Source organism: Hyperolius riggenbachi, chromosome 11, assembly GCF_040937935.1.
Source record: "Hyperolius riggenbachi isolate aHypRig1 chromosome 11, aHypRig1.pri, whole genome shotgun sequence".
In the NCBI taxonomy this organism is placed as follows: domain Eukaryota; kingdom Metazoa; phylum Chordata; class Amphibia; order Anura; family Hyperoliidae; genus Hyperolius; species Hyperolius riggenbachi.
This window is the reverse complement of record NC_090656.1, coordinates 90,282,360-90,305,741: the sequence shown is the minus strand read 5'-3', so window position 1 is coordinate 90,305,741 and position 23,382 is coordinate 90,282,360. Positions and strand designations below refer to the sequence as shown.

The following is a 23,382-nucleotide window of genomic DNA, read 5'->3' as shown; positions in this document are numbered from 1 at the left end:
GCACAGTCAGTGGGTCTCTATCTATCCAAGGTCCACTGGCTGCAGTACAGTCTGATTCCCTGCCTCTCAGGGAATCCTTGGCTGCAGTACAGTCTGATTCCCTGCTCCTCAGGGAATTCCTAGCTGCAGACCAATCATCATCATATTACTCCAGACAGTGATTCCTGCTCCTCAGGTATCCACTGGCTGCAGTACAGCCTGGTTCCCTGCCCCTCAGGGAATTCTAGGCTGCAGAAGTGTTTGTATCTCCCGCTTCTCGGGAGATAATCTCTCCAATTACTGTTGCACAAAACACTATATCACATTGGGTGTCCTGTGTCTAGCTATACTAGTATTATTGGTGATTCTGCAGATCACCACATAATCAGGTATAGCATCTGTATTATTGGTGATACTGCAGATCACCAATAATCAGAAAAATCTGTGTTGCTGACACCAGTCGTTACAGAACAGCAGACCAAAACAATATGGACGCACTACACAGCCGAGGTGACAGTTTAGCCACTTCGGTGGATAATCTCATCAGGGTGCTTGATGGCCAGCAGACTTAAATCCCAGCTTTGTCTGGGTCAATACAGGTTTTCCAAACGTCTGTGAATAAATTGCGATCCCCTCTAGTTACAGACTTTCGCATGTCTGTACCTTAAAAGTTTTCTGGACATAGATCTGACTTTCAGAATTTCAGAAATCGAGTGCTATCATATTTTGAGTTAAGGCCTACCCTTTGGGGAACTGAGTCTCAGAGAGTTACGTTTATAAAGACCCTTTTGTCAGGGGATTCACAGACCTGGGCATATAGTCTTCATGCAGAGCACGAGGCTCTGACATCGGTTCAGGAATTTTTTAAAGCCATGGCCATTATATATGATGATCCGGATATTGCTTCCACCGCTGAGCGGAAGCTAAAGACCCTGCGCCAGGGTCAAGATCCGGTAGAGGTTTATGCGGCAGAGTTCAGGAAGTGGGCTGTATCAGCTAGGTGGGGAACATATGCACTATTAGACTGTTTTTTGTCAGGTTTATCTGATGCAGTTTCCGAATTGATGTTGGGACATCCTGAGCCTAAAGGTGGGTACACACGTCAGATAAAAGTCTTTGGAAAATGAAAGATCACAGACCAATTTTACCCCCTTTTATGTAGTATGAGAGCCATACTCTACACAGTCTATTCTATGGAGCTGAGCTCCCCACCAGATAAAAATCATTGCAAGATGCTGCACACAAAGACCGCTGTACACATGCAACAGATCAGTATCTGCAAAAGATCTGTTCCTGCAAAAGATCCATTCCTGCAAAACGCATTCATAGTCTATGAGATCTGCAGATCCTCATACACACCTTGTGTAACAGACAATTATCTGTAGATCAGATCCACCAGGTTGGATCTTCAGATCGGCAGATAATTGTCTGATCTGCAGATGAATGTCCATTAAACAAGGTGTGTATGGGATCTGCAGATATCATAGACTATGAATGCATTTTGCAGGAATGGATCTTTTGCAGGAACAGATCTTTTGCAGATACTGATCTGTTGCATGTGTACAGCATCTTTGTGTGCAGCATCTTGCAAAGATTTTTATCTGATGGGGAGATCAGCTCCATAGAAACAACTGTGAAGGTATGGCTCTCATACTACATGAAAGGGGGTAAAATTGGTCTGTGATCTTTCATTTTCCAAAGACTTTTATCTGACGTGTGTACGCACCTTAAGTCCTTTGACGAGGCAATCGCTTTAGCTGTAAGGGTAGATCGCCGCTTACGCTATCAAAGACAGTCCCGGGGTAGAAATGCTGTAAGATATGTCTCCTATGCCTCCTCTCCACCCTCGTCACCCCTGCCAGAGCCGATGCAAATCGGACACTCTAGATTGACGCAGGTGGAAAAGAATCGCAGGAAATCGGAAAAACTGTTTATACTGTGCTGAGGAGGGTCACAGGGTTCAGAATTGTCCTAAGTCGGGAAACGCTGCTGCCTAGGTGTAGTCAGAGGTAATACCCTTGGCGAGCAGTCTCTACCTCTAAACAATAATCGTCTGCTCCTTCCCTGTTCCATCTCGTGGGAGGGTCAGACTGTCCCCACAGAAGCCTTTGTAGACTCCGGCTCTGCAGCTAATTTCATAGATTATGACTTTGCTAAGAAATTGGGAATTCCGTTACTCCCATTAGACCGACAGATTCTAGTTACTGCAGTTGACGACTCTCCATTACAGAGTAGACAACCTCTTTCTCAGACCCCATTGTTGGTGTGTAATGGGTGTTACATAAAGAGAGTTTACAGTTCTTGGTCCTGCAGATGGCAACATCTACCATTATTCTTGGTATGCCTTGGTTACAACTTCACTCTCCTCAGATTGACTGGGCTACAGGTCAGCTAAAGAGCTGGTCGGCCCATTGTCATCATCATTGTTTAGAGAAAGTTGCTGTTTGCGCTACCAAGATTCAGGTTAAAGGTGTGCCAGTACAGTATGCAGAATTTTCTGATGTGTTTTGTCCCAAGTCTGCAGACAAACTCCCTCCTCACCGTAGCTTTGATTGTCCCATCGATTTAAGATCTGGTTGTATGCCTCCTAGGGGTCACCTTTATAATCTATCAGGACCTGAGAAGGTGGCAATGCAGTATTACATCAAAGAGAATTTGGCCAAAGGCTTCATCCGCCCTTCTCGCTCACCAGCTGGGGCAGGATTCTTTTTCGTACAGAAAAAGGATGGAGGCCTCCGACCCTGCATTGACTACCGAGGTTTAAATAAGATTACAGTAAAAAATCGTTACCCTTTGCCTTTCATTGACGATTTATTTGCTCAGGTGACCAATGCCAGTATTTTTTCCAAACTGGATTTGCGAGGTGCATACAACCTGGTATGGATTAGAGACGGTGACGAATGGAAGATGGCGTTCAACACACCCGACGGGCACTACGAGTATCTGGTGATGCCCTTCGGGTTGTGTAACGCCCCTGCCGTCTTCCAGGAGTTGATCAATGAGGTTTTCAGGGAGGTTCTGGGGAAATTCGTGCTAGTGTATCTAGACGACATACTGATTTTTTCTCCTAATCTGACAGAACATCGTAAACATGTCAAGTACGTTCTGAGGAAATTAAGACAAAATTCACTGTATGCCAAGCTAGGGAAGTGCCTCTTCGAGGTCACTTCTGTTTCTTTTCTGGGTTATATTATCTCCACATCTGGTCTCTCCATGGATCCAGAAAAAGTCTCGGCTGTTTTGGAGTGGCCACAACCTGTGGGTTTGAAGGCACTCCAAAGATTTTTGGGCTTTGCCAATTACTACAGGAGATTCATCAAGGGATTCTCTTCGGTAGTGTCACCCCTCACCAGTCTTACCAAGAAAGGGGCTAACACATACCACTGGTCAGCAGAGGCACATTCTGCCTTCTCCACATTGAAAAAACTGTTCTGTTCTGCTCCCATTTTGAGACATGTGGATGTCACCTTCCCCTTCATTGCAGAGGTTGATGCCTCAGAGGTCGGGGTTGGGGCTGTACTGTCTCAACTCTCTGGTCTGCAGGGCAAACTTCACCCCTGTGCTTACTTTTCCCGTAGGTTCTTTCCTGCTGAGAAGAACTACGATATTGGCAATTGAGAACTTTTGGCCATTAAATTAGGCTTCGAAGAATGGCGACATTGGCTAGAAGGGGCAGAGCATACTATCACAGTCTATACAGATCATAAAAACTTGGAGTACATAGAAGGGGCCAAAAGACTCAGTCCTCGACAGGCCCATTGGTCTTTGTTCTTTTCAAGATTCAGATTTGTCATAACGTACACCCCAGGGAGTAAGAACGTCAAAGCTGACGCCCTATCTAGGTGTTTCGAGCCCGAGACAGTACAGCCCTCAACCCCAGAAACCATCCTACCTCAAAAAGTAGTCTTGGCAGCTACTGAGACCTGGAAGGATTGGACGGCTGCTCTGGGCCACTATCAGCAGGATGTTCCAGAAGGGAAGCCTGAGGGAGTCATGTTTGTACCACTACCCTTCCGCCTACAACTCCTGCAATTGTTCCATTCCCATAAAAATGCGGGGCATCCTGGGGCTGCCAGAACTCAGGATTTGCTGGCCAGATGCGCTTGGTGGCCTACGCTAGCAACTGATTGTAAGGAGTTTGTAAGAGAGTGCTCAGTTTGTGCCAGGAGTAAGCCCTCTCGTCAGGCACCAGTGGGTACACTACAACCCTTACCAGTGCCCAGTGAACCCTGGACCCATCTGTCGATGGACTTTGTGGGAGAACTCCCCAAGTCTGAGGGCAAGACAGTCATTTGGGTGGTAGTAGATAGATTCAGTAAGATGGCTCATTTTGTCCCTCTGAAAGGACTCCCCTCGGCCCAGGAGTTGGCTGATCTCTTCATCCAGCACATTTTCCGGCTGCATGGCATTCCGGAGAATGTAGTGTCAGATCGGGGAGTCCAGTTTGTGTCAAAATTTTGGAGGGCCTTTTGCCATCAGCTGGAGATGGATCTTTAATTTTTATCAGGCTACCACCCACAGACCAATGGCCAGACTGACAGAATAAACCAGTCCCTTGAGAAGTTTCTCAGATGTTATGTGGCAGATGCACAGTCTGCCTGGTCCTTCTAGTGCACACAGATGGAGAACTAAGCGTGCGCGCGCCAGGACCTTTATGCTGCTAGAAGAGGAGTCAGCTAATCATGCTGATCAGCTGACTCCAGCTATGCTCCGGATTGGCTGAGTGACTGGTTCGGCGCTGTGGAGCGCTTTTAGTATATATAGGACTCGCTTGTCACTTGCAAGTTGTCTGCTGTTGCGAACATATACGTGTGAGCCTTTAGACCTGAGTCAGATCCCACAGTGTGTTAGAACCAACGGAGCTGGGAATTCACACTGAGTCAGATTCCGTTGATAGCTTTAAAGTACTATTGCTTGCTACTGTTTATGTGTTAGACTAGTTCCCAGGTGTTGAGACCAAGGACCTCACACCTAAGACTAGGAGATTGCTATATTGTCACTATCATCTGTTAGACTAGTTCCCAGGTGTTGAGACCAAGGACCTCACACCTAAGACTAGGATTGATATATATACTGTTACCTGTTATGACCCCTGGCTTTCCTGACTACTCTCCTGTTCTCTGATTCGGTACTTCCGCCCATCTGATTACCTGTTGCCAACTTTGCCTGTACCTGGATACCGAATCAGTCTTCCGCTTCTGTACTTTGTCTGTCCGTGTGTTGCCGACCTGGCTTGTCTGATCTTTCTGGCTGTCACCTAGCCCCTGGGTGATCAGCCTTACTGTATACCTGTGACGCCTGCTCTTCAGGGGGTTATTAGCTGCTAAATCAGGCCTATGGTCGCCAGCTCCACTGGAGACCATCGTGCAGCACAGTCAGTGGGTCTCTACCTATCCAAGGTCCACTGGCTGCAGTACAGTCTGATTCCCTGCCTCTCAGGGAATCCTTGGCTGCAGTACAGTCTGATTCCCTGCTCCTCAGGGAATTCCTAGCTGCAGACCAATCATCATCATATTACTCCAGACAGTGATTCCTGCTCCTCAGGTATCCACTGGCTGCAGTACAGCCTGGTTCCCTGCCCCTCAGGGAATCCTAGGCTTCAGAAGTGTTTGTATCTCCCGCTTCTCGGGAGATAATCTCTCCAATTACTGTTGCACAAAACACTATATCACATTGGGTGTCCTGTGTCTAGCTATACTAGTATTATTGATGATTCTGCAGATCACCACATAATCAGGTATAGCATCTGTATTATTGGTGATACTGTAGATCACCAATAATCAGAAAAATCTGTGTTGCTGACACCAATCATTACACTGTGCACATGAGACATTCTTGGAGCTATTTCAAAATTATTAGTTCAGGAAAGGTTATCACTCCCAATTTCCCTGTAAAATTAAATTTATACTTTTGTTTGTTCATTATTTGTAGGAATTAGTACATTCTATGTACACATACAGTGATGTGACTATTTGCCCCCTTCCTGATTTCTTATTCTTATGCATGTTTGTCACACTTAAATGTTTCTGCTCATCAAAAACCGTTTACTATTAGTCAAAGATAACATAATTGAACACAAAATGCAGTTTTAAATGATGGTTTTTATTATTTAGTGAGAAAAAAAAACTCAAAATCTACATGGCCCTGTGTGAAAAAGTGATTGCCCCCCTTGTTAAAAAATAACTGTGGTTTATCATACCCGAGTTCAATTTCTGTAGTCACCTGCAGGCCTGATTACTGCCACACCTGTTTCAATCAAGAAATCACTTAAATAGGAGCTATCTGACACAGAGAAGTAGACCAAAAGCACCTCAAAAGCTAGACATGCCAAGATCCAAAGAAATTCAGGAACAAATGAGAACAAAAGTAATTGAGATCTATCAGTCTGGTAAAGGTTATTAAGCCATTTCTAAAGCTTTGGGACTCCAGCGAACCACAGTGAGAGCCATTATCCACAAATGGCAAAAACATGGAACAGTGATGAACCTTCCCAGGAGTGGCCGGCCGACCAAAATAACCCCAAGAGCGCAGAGAAAACTCATCCGAGAGGCCACAAAAGACCCCAGGACAACATCTAAAGAACTGCAGACCTCACTAGCCTCAATTAAGGTCAGTGTTCACGACTCCACCATAAGAAAGAGACTGGGCAAAAACGGCCTGCATGGCAGATATCCAAGGCGCAAACCACTTTTAAGCAAAAAGAACATTAAGGCTCGTCTCAATTTTGCTAAAAAAACATCTCAATGATTGCCAAGAGTTGTGGGAAAATACCTTGTGGACCGCCGAGACAAAAGTTGAACTTTTTGGAAGGTGCGTGTCCTGTTAAATCTGTTGTAGAAGTAACACAGCATTTCAGCAAAAGAACATCATACCAACAGTCAAATATGGTGGTGGTAGTGTGATGGTCTGGGGTTGTTTTGCTGCTTCAGGACCTGGAAGGCTTGCTGTGATAGATGGAACCATGAATTCTACTGTGTACCAAAAAATCCTGAAGGAGAATGTCCGGCCATCTGTTCGTCAACTCAAGCTGAAGCGATCTTGGGTGTTGCAGCAGGACAATGACCAAAAAACACACCAGCAAATCCACCTCTGAATGGCTGAAGAAAAACAAAATGAAGACTTTGGAGTGGCCTAGTCAAAGTCCTGACCTGAATCCTATTGAGATGTTGTGGCATGACCTTAAAAAGGCGGTTCATGCTAGAAAACCCTCAAATAAAGCTGAATTACAACAATTCTGCAAAGATGAGTGGGCCGAAATTCCTCCAGAGCACTGTAAAAGACTCGTTGCAAGTTATCGCAAACGCTTGATTGCAGTTATTGCTGCTAAGGGTGGCCCAACCAGTTATTAGGTTCAGGGGGCAATTACTTTTTCACACAGGGCCATGTAGGTTTTGAGTTTTTTTTCTCACTAAATAATAAAAACCATCATTTAAAACTGCATTTTGTATTCAATTATGTTATCTTTGACTAATAGTTAACGGTTTTTGATGAGCAGAAACATTTAAGTGTGACAAACATGCAAAAGAATAAGAAATCAGGAAGGGGGCAAATAGTTTTTCACATCACTGTATGTATACTTATTCTAATAACTAGATCATCAGGGGGGGTCTGTGTGGATAATATTGTGGTAAACCCCTCCCACAGTGTGATATCATGACCATGATCCTGACAGTTTCCCATCTGTGAACCTCATTGCATTGTGGGAAATAACAATCAGAATTTTCGAACAAATAAAAAAAGCTCTTGACTTTTCAGTTCATCTTCTTGTTTCTAATCAAATTGCCATAAAATCGGATCATTTTATTGTTTCATGTGTGGCCACCTTAACCACTTCACCATGAAGGGGGGTTTTACACTTATGGACCAGAGCAATTTTTGTAACAGTAACGAGTATCATGTTCACTTAGGGGTTTACTCACTTTTGTTGCCAGTGGTTTAGACAGTAATAGCTGTGTGTTGAGGTATTTTAAGTGGACAACAACTTTAGACTGTAATACAAGCTGTACACTGACTACTTTACGTAAAGGTGTACAGAGGCGCCAACAGAGTAAAAAATGCTAAAACATTTAAAATGTTCGGGTGGCGGCGGTGGACCTGTCACTCAGAAACAGACACGATGCTGTTGCTTTATGATCCAGAAAAATGTATTCACATACTCCTATACAATACTGCTACGCGTTTCACGGGCACAATCCCGCTTCATCAGGCAATCAACAAAACGGAGTATCACTGAAATATGACAGAGATGGATAGCGAATTAGAGCGCTGTGTGAGACACAATTGTATATTACAATATAGTGTATTTTTAATACATGAAAAAACGTGTGTGCGGTATTGCTCAAAAAGTGTCGAGAAATGTGGTAAAAATGTTGGAATTTATTGGATTTCAAAATGGCGTGGAGTGTGGGATTGCTAAATAGTAGGATATGGTATGATTGTGGTGAGATGATGAATTCAGGGGGAGGGGTAAGAGGATTACTTCCTAGTTTTGAAATATGATGCGGTTGGTTATGCTGGATAAAAGTGTATGAGGGTATATGGAAATGGTGAGGGATGGCCGTATATGATAATATATATAAGGGACTGGTACTGACTACTTTACATTGTATCAAAGTGTCATATCTTCTTACATTGTTGTCCCATAAAAAGAAAACAATCACTTTTGTCAGAGACTGTATATATATATATATATATATATATATATAGTGTATTTACAGTGGCTTGCAAAAGTATTCGGCCCCCTTGAAGTTTTCCACATTTTGTCACATTACTGCCACAAACATGAATCAATTTTATTGGAATTCCCCGTGAAAGACCAATACAAAGTGGTGTACATGTGAGAAGTGGATCGAAAGTCATACATGATTCCAAACATATTTTACAAATCAATAACTGCAGAGTGGGGTGTGCATAATTATTCAGCCCCTTTGGTCTGAGTGCAGTCAGTTGCCCATAGACATTGCCTGATGAGTGCTAATGACTAAATAGAGTGCACATGTGTGTAATCTAATGTCAGTACAAATACAGCTGCTCTGTGATGGTCTCAGAGGTTGTCTAAGAGAATATTGGAAGCAACAACACCATAAAGTCCAAAGAACACACTAGATAGGTCAGGAATAAAGTTATTGAGAAATTTAAAGCAGGCTTAGGCTACAAAAAGATTTCCAAAGCCTTGAACATCCCACGGAACACTGTTCAAGCGATTATTCAGAAATAGAAGGAGTATGACACAACTGTAAACCTATCAGGACAAGGCCGTGTACCTAAACTCACAGGCCGAACAAGGAGAGCGCTGATCAGAAATGCAGTCAAGAGGCCCATGGTGACTCTGGACAAGCTGCAGAGATCTACAGCTCAGGTGGGGGAATCTGTCCAACTATTAATCCTGCACTGCACAAAGTTGGCTCTTATGGAAGAGTGACAACAAGAAAGCCAGAAGAAAGCCATTTTTTTTACAGAAAAGCATAAGAAGTCCCGTTTGCAGTTTGCCACAAGCCATGTGGAGGACACAGCAAACATGTGGAAGAAGGTGCTCTGGTCGGATGAGACCAAAATGGAACTTTTTGGCCAAAATGCAAAACGCTATGTGTGGCAGAAAACTAACACTGCACATCACTCAGAACACACCATCCCCACTGTCAAATATGGTGGTGGCAGCATCATGCTCTGGGGTTGCTTCTCTTCAGCAGGGACAGGGAAGCTGGTCAAAGTTGATGGGAAGATCGATGGAACCAAATACAGGGCAATCTTGGAAAAAAAAAACTCTTGGAGTCTGCAAAAGACTTGAGACTGGGGTGGAGGTTCACCTTCCAGCAGGACAACGACCGTAAACATAAAGCCAGGGCAACAATCGAATGGTTTAAAACAAAACATATTCATGTGTTAGAATGGCCCAGTCAAAGTCCAGATCTAAATCCAATCGAGAATCTGTAGCAAGATCTGAAAACTGCTGTTCACAAACTCTGTCCATCTAATCTGACTGAGCTGGAGCTGTTTTGCAAAGAAGAATGGCCAAGGATTTCAGTCTCTAGATGTGCAAAGGTGGTAGAGACATTCCCTAAAAGACTGGCAGCTGTAATTGCAGCAAAAGGTGGTTCTACAAAGTATTGACTCAGGGGGCTGAATAATTACGCACACCCCACTTTGCAGTTATTGATTTGTAAAATATGTTTGGAATAATGTATGGTTTTTGTTCCACTTCTCATGTGTACACCACTTTGTATTGGTCTTTCACGTGGAATTTCAATAAAATTGATTCATGTTTGTGGCAGTAATGTGACAAAATGTGGAAAACTTCAAGGGGGCCGAATACTTTTGCAAGCCATTGTATGTATTTATCTATATACAAGGCTGTGGAGTCGGTATAAAAATCATCTGACTCCGACTCCTTCGTTTATGAAACCTCCGACTCCAGGTACCCGAAACTGCCCCGACTCCTCGACTCCGACTCCTTAGTCTAATACTTACCAGGGCTGTAGATTTGGTACAAAAATCATCCGACTCCTCAGTTTATGAAAACTCCGACTCCAGGTACCCAAAATTGCTTTTACTCCAACGCCAACTCCACAGCCCTGTTTATATACTGTATTTATTTATATATATATATATATATATATATATATATATATATATATATATATATATATATACAGTGCTGGCCATAATTATTAATACCCCTGGCAAATTTTGACTTAAAGTTACTTTTATTCAACCACCAAGTAATTTTTTGACGGGAAATAACATAAATGTCTCCCAAAAGAGAATAAGATGACGTACAAGAGGCATTATTGTGGGTAAAAAAACATTTCTCAGCTTTTATTTACATTTGAGCAAAAGGTGTCCAGTTCAAAATTATTCATACCTTTCACGAACTGTCACAGTCAGTGGGAAAATCCAAAGTTCTATACCATTCCAAGCTGTTCTAAAGCATTCTAATTGCACTGATTAATTGGGATCAGCTGTTTTAAAGGGATACTTAAGTCAAATTAAAATAAATTTGTTTTACTCACCTGGGGCTTCCCTCAGCCCCCTGCAGCTGTCCGGTGCCCTCGCAGCATCACTCCGATCCTCCTGTCCCCGCCGGTGGCTGCTTCCAGTTTCGGCGACAGCCACCGACAGGCTGGGAACGCGTTCCCAGCCACAATAGCACCCTCTATGGCTGTTATTGCTGCCTTCTTGCCGCAATAACAGCATAGAGGGCGCTACGCTATTGTGGCTGGGAACGCGAAGAATCACTCACGTTCCCAGCCTGTCGGCGGCTGTCGCCGAAACCGGAAGGAGCCACCAGCGGGGACAGGAGGATCGGAGCGATGCTGCAAGGGCACCGGACAGCTGCAGGGGGCTGAGGGAAGCCCCAGGTAAGTAAAAATAATTTTTTTATTTGACTTAAGTATCCCTTTAATCAACTCAGCAGGTTAAAAAAGCAGCTCTCTGCAGTTGATTTGTGGACAGTCATGGCTAAGACAAAGGAGCTCAGTCAGGACCGTTGGCTGTGCATTGTGGTTGCTCACAAGTCAGGAAAGGGCTACAAGGTCATTTCTAAATGTTTTCAAGTTCCAGTGGCTACAGTGCAAAGTATTATTTTTTTTTTTCATCAATCAAAAGTTTTATTTCGCATAAAAAGGCATGTTTACAGGTTAAGTACTTTGATAATGTGTACAGGGAAATCAGCATATAAAAATCAGGTGTGCAAAGTATTATTAAAAAACACAAGATGTTCCACACTGTGGAAAATCTCAGAGGACATAGTCGGAAGCCAAAAGTGGCATCTGTGCTGTCCAGGAGGATAGTGAGTGAGGTGAAAAGGAATCCAAGGATAACCACCAAAGCCATCCTGGTGAATCTGGGCTCTGCTGGTGGCAATGTCTCAAGGCAGCCAATCCTATGGACACTGCACACTGCTGTGTTAAACTTACTTGGTCTTTGCAAATGCTCATCTGGACAAAGAAGACTTCCGTGTTATGATCAGATAAAACAAAATTTGAATTGTTTGGTCACAATAATGTTTCCTGGCGTAAAAAAGCCTTCAACCCAAAGAATACCATCCCCACTGTCAAACATGGTGGTGGGAACCTAATGCTTTGGGGAGGGGGGGGGGGGGTCAGGGGGGGGGGGGTTCGGCCAATGGACCTAATCACAGTAAATAGTACCATGAAAAAAGTGCAATACATGAGTATTCTCAACCACAATATCAGGCAGTCTGCAGAGAAACTTGGCCTTGGAACTCAATGCTAAAGATAAATGGTCAAAAATACCTGTGGAGACATGCAAAAAGCTGGTCTGCAATTATAGGAAGCGTTTGATTGCAGTAATAGCCAATAAAGGCTATTCTATTGATTGTTGAGAAGGCTATGAATAGTTCTGGACTGGATACTTTTTGCTCAAATGTAAATAATGCCTCTTGTACATTGTCTTATCATCTTTTGAGATACACCTATGTCATTCCCGGTTTGCCAAGGGTATGAATAATTATGGGCAGCACTGACTATATATATATATATATATATATATATATATATATATATATATATATATATATATATATTCAGTACCAAGAAAAAGTATGTGAACCCTTTGGAATTATATGGAATTGTGTACAAATTGTTGGCATAAAGGTTTCGGTCCTGATGCTACAGAATGATAATTCTTTACTTTGCATGTTCTCACTAATACCACACACAGCAAATTTGAAATTGCAAATTGGATTATATGTTTCTATAAAATGATTAGGATTTAGTAACAGACTGTATGTAACTATAGCCTGTTTATTTAGCCTGACTTTTTGGGGCCATAAGAAAATTACTTGCATGTTCAGTTACTGACCTGAAGTCATGCATTATGGGAAATGCTTCTTGCTCATGTACTCGTGCGTCAAATATGTTTGGCATTTCTATAGCAAGATAATAAAACACCTTCTGCTGGTGGGTAGTCAGTTTTTCAAATGTGAAAGACAGAATGGGAAGCTAGTAAGAAAAAGGCAATAGACAACATTTCTCCAGAAAACAAACATCTTCCCTTACCTTGTCGCCCTGCTATAGCATCGGCACAAATGTTTAACTTCTTTGTATACGAGACGTAACAAGGACTGGAAGGAACAAAAAGCAGTCAGATTTCCATAACACTTATCACTACAGCACACATATCAAACACCGGCCCACTAGCCAAATCTGGCCCTCAGAGCCATTACATTTGGCCCCTAAGTGAATTCCCCACTTTGCATTATGCTTGGCCCACTCTAGACCACAAGGGAAGCTATATTGGAGTTAAAGCCCTAGAACAACAGGGAAGCCATATGGGGGAGGTACGGGGAAAGCACTAAACATTAGGGACCTGTATAGGGGTGGGGGGTGGCACTAGGCACCAGGGAACTGTATAGGGGAGGGAGAAGAACCACTAGACACCGGGGAACTTTATAAGGGAAGAAGGGGGCCACTAGTCAGTGAGGTTGGCCCACGACTTGGTCTCAGTGTTTAATTTCAGCCTACTGTGTGTTTGAGTTTGACACCCCTGCACTACAGTAATGTCAAATAAGCTTGGTGTCTGCAACTGCTATAACTCTGTTGTGAAACAAGTTATTTCTGTTTGTCTCACTGGTTCATAGGTCAGCACAAAGCAGAAAGCAAAATAGTTTGCACCTCTTTGCACTCCACCCTCTTTGCTAGGTCTCCTGTAATGATACATTCATTCTACAAGTAAGAAGGATGCTACACATACAAATGTAATGAAACATGATATATTATGGAATTGTACAACAGATCGCCTACTGTTTTTTAATAATCACAGCGATGGCATGCAGAGTTTATGAAGCGACTGCCTTTAGCCATGTAATGTGTGTTAGGCTGAATGTATAGAGAACATCTGTGATCATTTCATGTTTCTTTATATTTGTATGTTGCTCGTATGCAAATTTGATGGAAAGCTCTATCAAATTCATGCCCCTTGCCTCCCCTTCCTGCAGCCCTGTAGCTCTCTCTCTGCCCCTTTTCCTTTAATTGTTGTGGCCAGGACTTTCAGACCTGTGTTTTCTTGCCATTTTCAAGAAAGTGCCACTTACCACTGGGGAAATTGCTGCGAATGGGAATGTCACTCATAAAACACAAATTATTCAGTGTACTCTGTGTGACTTGTGACAAGCGTATAAGTCGACCCTTATACTTTTATTTAGTGAGTCAGGCCTAGATTTCTAGACTTATATTCAAGTATATACTGAAGATACAGAAAACTTACCAAAGCGCCTAAGATATCAGCCGCAATTAGCATGTAGAAAACGTAGCTCCAGCTTTTGGAAGCGAGAACAGAAGCCAAGGCTGGTCCTAAAGCAGCACCTGAGGACACATGATGCGATCCTCCATTAGCATAATTCACCTCAGACTTGTAGCTATTCTTCACAAAACAATGTGAGGTCTATGAAGCTCTCATGATACCGAGACATGGGCAGCTGACAGCTACTATGTAAAGATCTACGAGACTACATACAGCTTCATAGCAACTGAAAGTTATCAGATTAACCAGTCCAGGGCTATAAAATACAAGTGGAGGCACATAATTACACAAAAGTAAGCAAATGTGTTCATTGTATGTACTGTATAGATGTTCAGTTGTGTAGATTGTAGATGTCTTTAGCTTATAGGAACACTGCCCATTCTGGTACATTTTTTACAAAAATCAGCAGCTGAATGTGGTCTCCAGACTAACCTATTGATCCAGAACCATCGATAATGGCACTGACAGTAGACAGGGCCTTGGCATTTCCATGCACAGTCTCATGTGTTCCCTGTGAAAGAAAGTCAAACACAAGTTATCTATGAGATTGTAGAAGTTTTCTATCAAGATCTTCTTGTGCATCATTCCCTGGAACCCTCTAGTATTGGAAACTTTTTGCAGCCTATTAATGTAATAAGTACAGATTGCCTTATTATGTTTGGGGTATCTGCCCTGATTATGTTATTTAGAAGGAGTCTCTGCCCTATTTTTCTGTTTTTTGGAAAACTCAGTCTTCTTATGATGTTTGGGGAGGGCACTGTCTAATTATATTATCTAGGGATGTATGCTTCACAGTTTTTGTGGGTTTGTCTGTGTGCTGTCTATCTTCTTGGAGTGGGGTGTGAAACATTGCCCAATTAAGCTGTTTGAGGCTATATGCTATCTAATCATGTTGCTTGGGGGTCAGGCTGCCTTACTATGTTGTTTGGGGGAAATGCTACCTCATTTTTTCTGATTGATTTACCTTCTTAATTATGCCCTAATGTGTTAAGAGTGGTTGTTGTGTAAACAGTATACTGTACTATGAACTGTGCTTTTTTTCCTCTGTAAAGATTTTTTATTTTTTATTTTAAGGGCTCACAAAAATTATTTGATCGCTCCCACAACTCTCCCTCCATTGTTGCCTAGCAGTTTGTCAAGTAATAACTTTAAACACTTGGACATTATTTTGTATCCATATAGTGCTGACATCTTCCACAGTGCTTAACAGCGGATATGTAGTCTTGTCACTAGCGCTCCCTATAGAGGGGCTCACAATCTAATCCCTACCATAGTCATATGTCCATTATTGTCTAGGTCCAATTTAGGGGGAAACCAATGAAATTATCTGTATGTTTTTGAAATGGGGAAACCAGAGTACCTGGAGGAAACCATGCAAACACGGAAAACATTCTATCTACTACGCCAACCAAGTATTTTATGAACTTCCAAAGAATAGTGCACCCCACATGTCCTATCACTGCTATGTATTGTAGTGTTTCATATAACATTCTTATACAGTCTTAGTCGCAATATGTCAATACAAAATACAGAGCCTATTCTCACAAACATTTTTTGTACAGTGTCCATGACAAGAAGCGTACATCACTTACAGAAGGTCCTTTTTAAGAGCTGCAATCAAAGGGAATAAATAATAAACCAAACATCACATTTGACAGTTTAGAGGTAGTTGATTACAGCATGAATTGCCTGGGGGATCTATCAGTCGTGAAAGCTTACCAGATCAGCAGACACAGCGGTGGTAATAAGTGCATATGGCCCATTCACCAGCATCCCGCAGATAATGAGCAAGGCTGGAGAGAAAGAATATTATCTGTGAAGCACTTGACCTGATTCACTAATTTTTCTGAGGTTGGAGAATATGACTGAATGTCAGTGTTCTTACACCCTAAACTTCTGAGATCTCTGGCGCCCAGGATTGTAACACTATTCCCCAGGCACATCTATAGACCTGAGGAAGCGGTTTTGACCGTGAAACGCGTTGTCGTTTGTGCCCCAATAAAATTTGAGAAGTATTTACCCCTACCTTACGAGTGAGTTTTACTGCTATAAGGTAGGAACTATAGTACCTTACTCTAACTATTGTATGATTACCATACCACTGATATATGTCCACGGGTGCATCCAGTGGAGTTCCTACCATGGGGCGCAGGGGGGCGTGGCGCCCCGGGTGACTGACAGCCAGGGGGTGTCGCCATGACCCCCCACAGTTCCAGAGCAGGAGCCAGGAGGGAAGAGCAGCGCTAGAAGGAGGGGTGACAGGGACAGCGGCGGGGAGGGGAGACATATCCCCCCCTCACCTGGGTCCCCTCCACCTGGGCCTCTCTTCCCCTCCAAAATGCGGGCAGCAAACAGGTAGGGCGGGTGGGCGGAGAATACTCACTACACTTCCACGTTCCAGCTGCTGGAACGCTGCATTGCCGTCACGTGCCTCTTCGGCGCCTCCAATGCTGTCACGGCATTGAAGGCGCAGAAGAAGCATGTGACGGCGACGCAGCGTGAGCAGCTGGAACACGGAAGTGTAGTGAGTATTCTCCGCCTGCCCGCCCTGCCTGTTTGGTGCCCGCTGGCCACATTGTGGAAGGGAAGAGGCAGAAGGAGGGGATAAGTTCCCCCTCCCCGCCGCTATCCCTGTCACCCCTCCTTCTAGCTATACTGGGAGGCACTATACTATTTACACTGGGGGGGGCCACTATACTAGCTACACTGGGGGGGGGCACTATTCTAGCTACACTGAGGGGCCATTATACTTGCTACACTGGGGGGCCACTATACTAACCACACTGGGGGGCCACTATACTAGCTACACTGGGGGGGCACTATACTAGCTACACTGGGGGGCCACTATACTAGCTACACTGGAGGGCCACAATACTAGCTACATTGGGGGGCACTATACTAGCTACACTGGGGGCAACTATATTACCTACACTGAGGGCAACTATACTAGCTATATTGGGGGCAACTATACTAGCTATACTGGGGCAGTGGCAGCACCAGGGGGGTGCGGAAGCACCCCTAAAATTATCCAAGCACCCTCCAGTGTGAACTGACTTTCGGCGTCTAATAGAAACCGTGTCAGTTCACTGACAGCAGCAGCTCGCAGCTCCGACAGCGGCAGAGCAGGGCTACAGTAAAATGGCATCTGAAGCCCTGCTCTGGAGACGTTGAGTCTGCAGTGCAGGGCTTTGGGCGCCATTTTCCCGTAGCCCTGCTCTCTTTATTTATATTATCAAGTGTATCGACTGTTCTGGCCAGGTCTGCTATATGGTTGAAGTGTTTTCTGGCCAGGTCAGCCACATGATTGCATGTATTTTCTGGTCAAATCTTCCACATGATTGCATGTATTTTCTGGTCAAATCTTCCACATGATTGCATGTATTTTCTGGGCAAATCTGCCGACATGATTGCATGTATTTTCTGGGCAAATCTGCCAACATGATTTCACGTATTTTCTGGGCAAATCTGCCGACATTATTGCATGTATTTGCTGGGCAAATCTGCCGACATGATTGCACATATTTTCTGGGCAAATCTGCCGACATGATTGCACATATTTTCTGGGCAAATCTGCCGACATGATTGCACATATTTTCTGGGCAAATCTGCCGACATGATTGAACTATTTTCTGGGCAAATCTGCCATATGATTGCACGTATTTTCTAGTCAAATCTGCCGACATGATTGAACGTAATTTCTGGGCAAATCTGCTCACATTACGTGTATTTTCTTGAGAAAACCTTCACAATTATGTGAATTTTCTGGGGAAAGGTCACCAAAACTTGGGCCCACTGTCTTTGCGTTGCACTTTTAAAGGGAACCCGAGGTGAGAATAATATTGAGGCTGCCATATTTATCTCCTTTTAAGCAATACCAGTTGCCTGGCTGCTGTGCTGGTCCTCTGCCTCTAATTCTTTCAACCATAGACCCTGAACAAGCATGCAGCAGGTCAGGGGTTTCTGACAATATTGTCAGAACTGATAAGATTAGCTGCATGCTTGTTTCTGGTGTAATTCAGTTCACTACTGCAGACAAACAGATTAGCGGGGCTGCCTATTGTTTAAAAGGAAATAAAAATGGCAGCCTCCATATCACTCTCATCCCGGGTTCACTTTAAATTACAGTTAGCTCCGCCCTCATCTGGCCATGGTCACGCCCATTTTTCGCAGGATATAGCCGCACCCATTTTTTGTTAGCTACCTATACTGAAGCCAACTTTAGGGGGGGAGCCTACACCTGGCCTACACAGTCACTTTTTTTTATGGCGGGGGGTGTCTTTTAATACCCAGCACCGGGTGTTAAATGCCCTAGGTACGCCACTGGGTGCATCCTACCCTCTCCCAAACTTCCATGTACACCATCAAGGAGAAAATCTATAAAATGTTGGTCCTGAAGCATATTCCACTACACCCATGGGATTTAGACCCTTAAGATGCTTACGGAAACACTCACAATGCATCTCACCTTACCACTGCATCATTGTGGAAGCATAAAAAGTTACCTGCTATCGAAGTGGTGGGTCATAGGATCAGGAGGGTGTTGACCATGCAACACTTCACCTTGCTGATACATTAAATTGAGGATCACTTTGGAAAGGTGTGGGACTTTGGGGGCGTAAACTATGAACAAGGAGGGACTTGAGAAGTCTATTTTAGATTGTGGCTCTCCAACTCTAAAGATGGCCACACACCATACAATTAAAAGATCCTTCTTTACACCAATTCGATACATACAATTGGTGTACAAAATTTAAAGCGTCTATTTGTTTTTGATCGAGAAATCCAATCAAATTTCCATTTCTTTTCGATTTTTAGAGATTTGACATGTTAGAAAATGTAATGTTATCAAGAATTGTATGGTGTGTGATGGATTGTGAAATTGTATTCAACACGAAAAAATTGTATGTAACTATTCAGTATATACCAAACTTTATTCACTTTTTCTCTTGATTTTTCTAACCAACCAATTTAGTTTACAATCTTTTTTCCCGATATTGCGGCAATCTTGAAAATACGTGTGTGGTACCTCAAAGATTCTGATTGAAACTTCCGAAAAATTGGATCGGAAGCTCGAATCAAATCAAAACAAAAAATGTTGTATGGTGTGTGGACACAAGAGTTATGGGCTTTTTATGGAGGGGTGGGGAGGCATTGATATGGCTATTGAAAATCACCAATTTGTTTTTCTTTCTATTTGTTTTTTTTTTATTATTATTTTCTTTATTTTGTGGTTATGTTTATGGCAAAATTTATGGTGCTCACTTGACTTTACAGTGTTAACTGATGTTCTTTTGCTCTTTAACCACTTCAGGATTCTGCGTATGCTTAAGTACGCCCCTGAATCCTGAAGTGGATTCCATGGACGAGCGGCCGTTCCATGTCATTTCACGGAGGGTGTCTCCGTGAACAACCTGCGAGCCGCCGCTCGCCGCTCGCAGGGTAAATGTAAACACACGGGGAAGTTCTTCCCCGCTGTTTACATGTATACGGTGCTGCTGCGCAGCAGCGCCGTAGCGGAGATCTGCGATCCCCGGCCTCTGATTGGCCGGGGATCGCCGGCACCTGATAGGCTGAAGCCTGTCCTGTCCGGCGCAGGACGGAATTCCGTCCTGCGCCGCTCACAGGAGGAGGGAGAGGGAGGGAAGGGGAAGGAGGCCAGGAAGCGCTGCGGAGGGGGGCTTTGAAGAGCCCCCTCCCCCCGCAAGCGCAAACAGCCGGCGGCGATCAGACCCCCCCAGCAGGACATCCCCCTAGTGGGGAAAAAAGGGGGGTAGTCTGATTGCCCTGGCTGCTATCTGATCGGTGCTGCGGGCTGGAGAGTCCACGCAGCACCGATCAGGCAAACCACCCCCTGGCACAGAAGTGGTTAATATGTGAGGACACATATTATACAACTGTGTTGATTTTATTGTGACCCCTGTTTCGAGCAATAATTGTCCTGGATTATTTACACATTTCTTTTCAATTTTTTTCTGTTATTTTTTTTGTGCCAATAAAGAGTTAAAAAAAATCCAGAATAGTTTTGCTGAATCCTTTCTAATATCAACATTTCTTTAGTGCAGTGCTGTCCCAGCTCTAGTCCTTAGGGCCCGTTTCCACTATCGCGAATCCGCATGCGTTGCCCGCATGCGGATTCGCACAGTCAGTACAAGTGGATGGGACTGTTTCCACTTGTGCGTTTCCCCGCACGTTTTTCTGTGCAGAAAAAATCTGCAGGGTAGGGGCCTCAGAATTTGCCTGCGTGTGGAATGCAGGCGAATCGCACGCAATGTATTTAATAGGGAAATCGCATGCGTTTTCCCCATGCGTTTTTTGCCGCGATTTCGCATGCGATTTCGCATAGGTACCCATGTTAATTCACACAGGCAGTGACATGGTTAAAATCGCATACAGCCTTACCTATGCGAAATCGCATGCGAAATCGCGGCAAAAAACGCATGCGGAATCGCACCCGCATGCGATTTGCCTGCGGTGATTCGCCAGCGATTTCGTAACGCTATAGTGGAAACGGGCCCTAAAGGGCTCATATTTTTTTTGGCATGGCTCCAATTAATGTATGGGGCTGAATCAGGAAAGGTGAGGTACATCAGATAGAGCACATTTCTCCGTGTCTCTGTCCATGCTAAACACTGGCATGGGTATGGCCTTACAGGACTGGAGTTGGACATCCCTGTTGTAGTGTTCTAGTACTGTACTGGCTGTAATTATGTTTTCACCTCTGCAATCCTTATTTTATGGCCCATAAAAACTTGGGACCCTGGGAAATAGCTTAGTTGTATCACATATGGAAGCAGCAGTCCTGTTAGTAGTTCATGAAAAATGGTCATACAGTATACAGGATCTTCTAAAAAAAATTAGCATATTGTGATAAAGTTCATTATTTTCTGTACTGATAAACATTAACTTTCATATATTTTAGATTCATTACACACAACTGAAGTAGTTCAAGCCTTTTATTGTTTGTCTTATTGATGATTTTGGCATACAGCTCATGAAAACCCAAATTTCCTATCTCAAAAAATTAGCATATTTCATCCGGCCAATAAAAGAAAGGGGTTTTTAAAACACAAAAAGTCAACCTTCAAATAATTATGTTCAGTTATGCGCTCAATATTTGGTCGGGAATCCTTTTGCAGAAATGACTGCTTCAATGCAGCCTGGCATGGAAGCAATCAGCCTGTGGCACTGCTCATGAAGGCCCAGGATGCTTTGATAGTGGCCTTAAGCTCATCCAGAGTGTTGGGTCTTGCGTCTCTCAACTTTCTCTTCACAATATCCCACAGATTCTCTATGGGGTTCAGGTCAGCCCAATTGAGCACAGTAATACCATGGTCAGTAAACCATTTACCAGTGGTTTTGGCACTGTGAGCTGGTGCCAGGTCGTGCTGAAAAATAAAATCTTCATCTCCATAAAGCTTTTCAGCGGATGGAACCATCAAGTGCTCCAAAATCTCCTGATAGCTAGCTGCATTGACCCTGCCCTTGATAAAACACAGTGGACCAACACCAGCAGCTGACATGGCACCCCAGACCATCACTGACTGTGGTTACTTGACACTGGACTTCAGGCATTTTGGCATTTCCCTCTCCCCAGTCTTCCTCCAGACTCTGGCACCTTGATTTCCGAATGACATGTAAAAATTGCTTTCATCCGAAAAAAGTACTTTGGACCACTGAGCAACAGTCCAGTGCAGCTTCTCTGTAGCCCAGGTCAGGCGCTTCTGCCGCTGTTTCTGGTTCAAAAGTGGGTTCATGCTTCCATCTGCTGCAAAGCTTTATGGAGATGAAGATTTCATTTTATAGCACGACCTGGCACCTGCTCACAGTGCCAAAACCACTGGTAAATGGTTTACTGACCATGGTATTACTGTGCTCAATTGGCCTGCCAACTCTCCTGACCTGAACCCCATAGAGAATCTGTGGGATATTATGAAGAGAAAGTTGAGAGATGCAAGACCCAACACTCTGGATGAGCTTAACCACTTGCCGACCGCGCACTCATAACGCGCGTCGGCAAAGTGGTAGCTGCAGGACCAGCGACGCACATCTGCGTCGCCGGCTGCAGGCTAATTAATCAGGAAGCTGCTTCCTGTCAATTCACGGCGGGGGGCTCCGTGAATAGCCTGCGGGCTGCCGATCGCAGCTCGCAGGCTAAATGTAAACACAAGCGGAAATAATCCGCTTTGTTTACATTTTTACAACGCTGCTAACAGTAGCAGCGTTGTACTATATCAGCGATCCCCGGCCAATCAGCGGCCGGGGATCGCTGTCACATGACAGGCAGGAGCCTGTTAGAGGCTGCACAGGACAGATCCGTTCCTGTGCAGCCTCCGATCTCCGGGGCAGGGAGGGAGAAGAGGGAGAGGGGGAATCCTGCGCTGGAGGGGGCTTTGAGGTGCCCCCCCCCGCCACCCACGCATGCAGGAGCGATCAGACCCCCCCCCCCAGCACATCATCCCCCTAGTGGGGAAAAAAGGGGGGCGATCTGGTCGCTCTGCCTGTAATTTGATCTGTGCTGGGGGCTGTAGAGCCCACCCAGCACAGATCTTAGAAATCAGTGCTGGTCCTTAAGGGGGGGTAAAGGCTGAGTCCTGAAGTGGTTAAGGCCGCTATCAAAGCATCCTGGGCCTCCATAACACCTGAGCAGTGCCACAGGCTGATTGCCTCCATGCCATGCCGCATTGAAGCAGTCATTTCTGCAAAAGGATTCCCGACCAAGTATTGAGTGCATAACTGAACATAATTATTTGAAGGTTGACTTTTTTTGTTTTAAAAACACTTCTTTTATTGGTCGGATAAGAGATGCAAATTTTTTGAGATAGGAAATTTGGGTTTTCATGAGCTGTATGCCAAAATCATCAATAAGAAAAACAATAAAAGGCTTGAACTACTTCAGTTGTGTGTAATGAATCTAAAATATATGAAAGTCTAATGTTTATCAGTACATTACAGAAAATAATGAACTTTATCACAATATGCACATTTTTTGAGAAGATCCTGTATATGGTTAGATGTAATAGATTTAACTACTTTAATCAGATCTGGAAGTGTTCTGTTAACCCTTGCGAGCCAATTCAATAACCTCCCTATGGAGTTTGGATAGCAGATTGATCAAAAGTTTGACTGAAGTAAATTTTTAAG

The 23,382-nt window shown here is 43.9% G+C and overlaps 3 protein-coding genes across 3 annotated transcripts in view; 1 reads left to right on the top strand and 2 right to left on the bottom strand.

Moving 5' to 3' along the window:
• CCDC73 (coiled-coil domain containing 73) overlaps positions 1-23,382 on the bottom strand; it is a 537,472-nt gene that overhangs the window by 215,388 nt on the left and 298,702 nt on the right. The window lies entirely within an intron of this gene.
• LOC137538913 (BET1-like protein) overlaps positions 1-23,382 on the top strand; it is a 228,127-nt gene that overhangs the window by 48,360 nt on the left and 156,385 nt on the right. The gene's annotated exons all lie outside the window — the stretch shown is intronic.
• The window catches only part of LOC137538907 (glucose-6-phosphate exchanger SLC37A2-like), a 95,835-nt gene that overhangs the window by 18,145 nt on the left and 54,308 nt on the right, over positions 1-23,382 (bottom strand). The window contains exons 14-17 of the mRNA XM_068261334.1: positions 15,961-16,034; positions 14,674-14,752; positions 14,206-14,303; positions 12,999-13,063 (exon numbers count right to left, since the gene is read on the bottom strand). Of these exons, the coding sequence (XP_068117435.1) occupies positions 12,999-13,063; positions 14,206-14,303; positions 14,674-14,752; positions 15,961-16,034 (316 nt within the window). The remainder of the gene's footprint in view (positions 1-12,998; positions 13,064-14,205; positions 14,304-14,673; positions 14,753-15,960; positions 16,035-23,382) is intronic.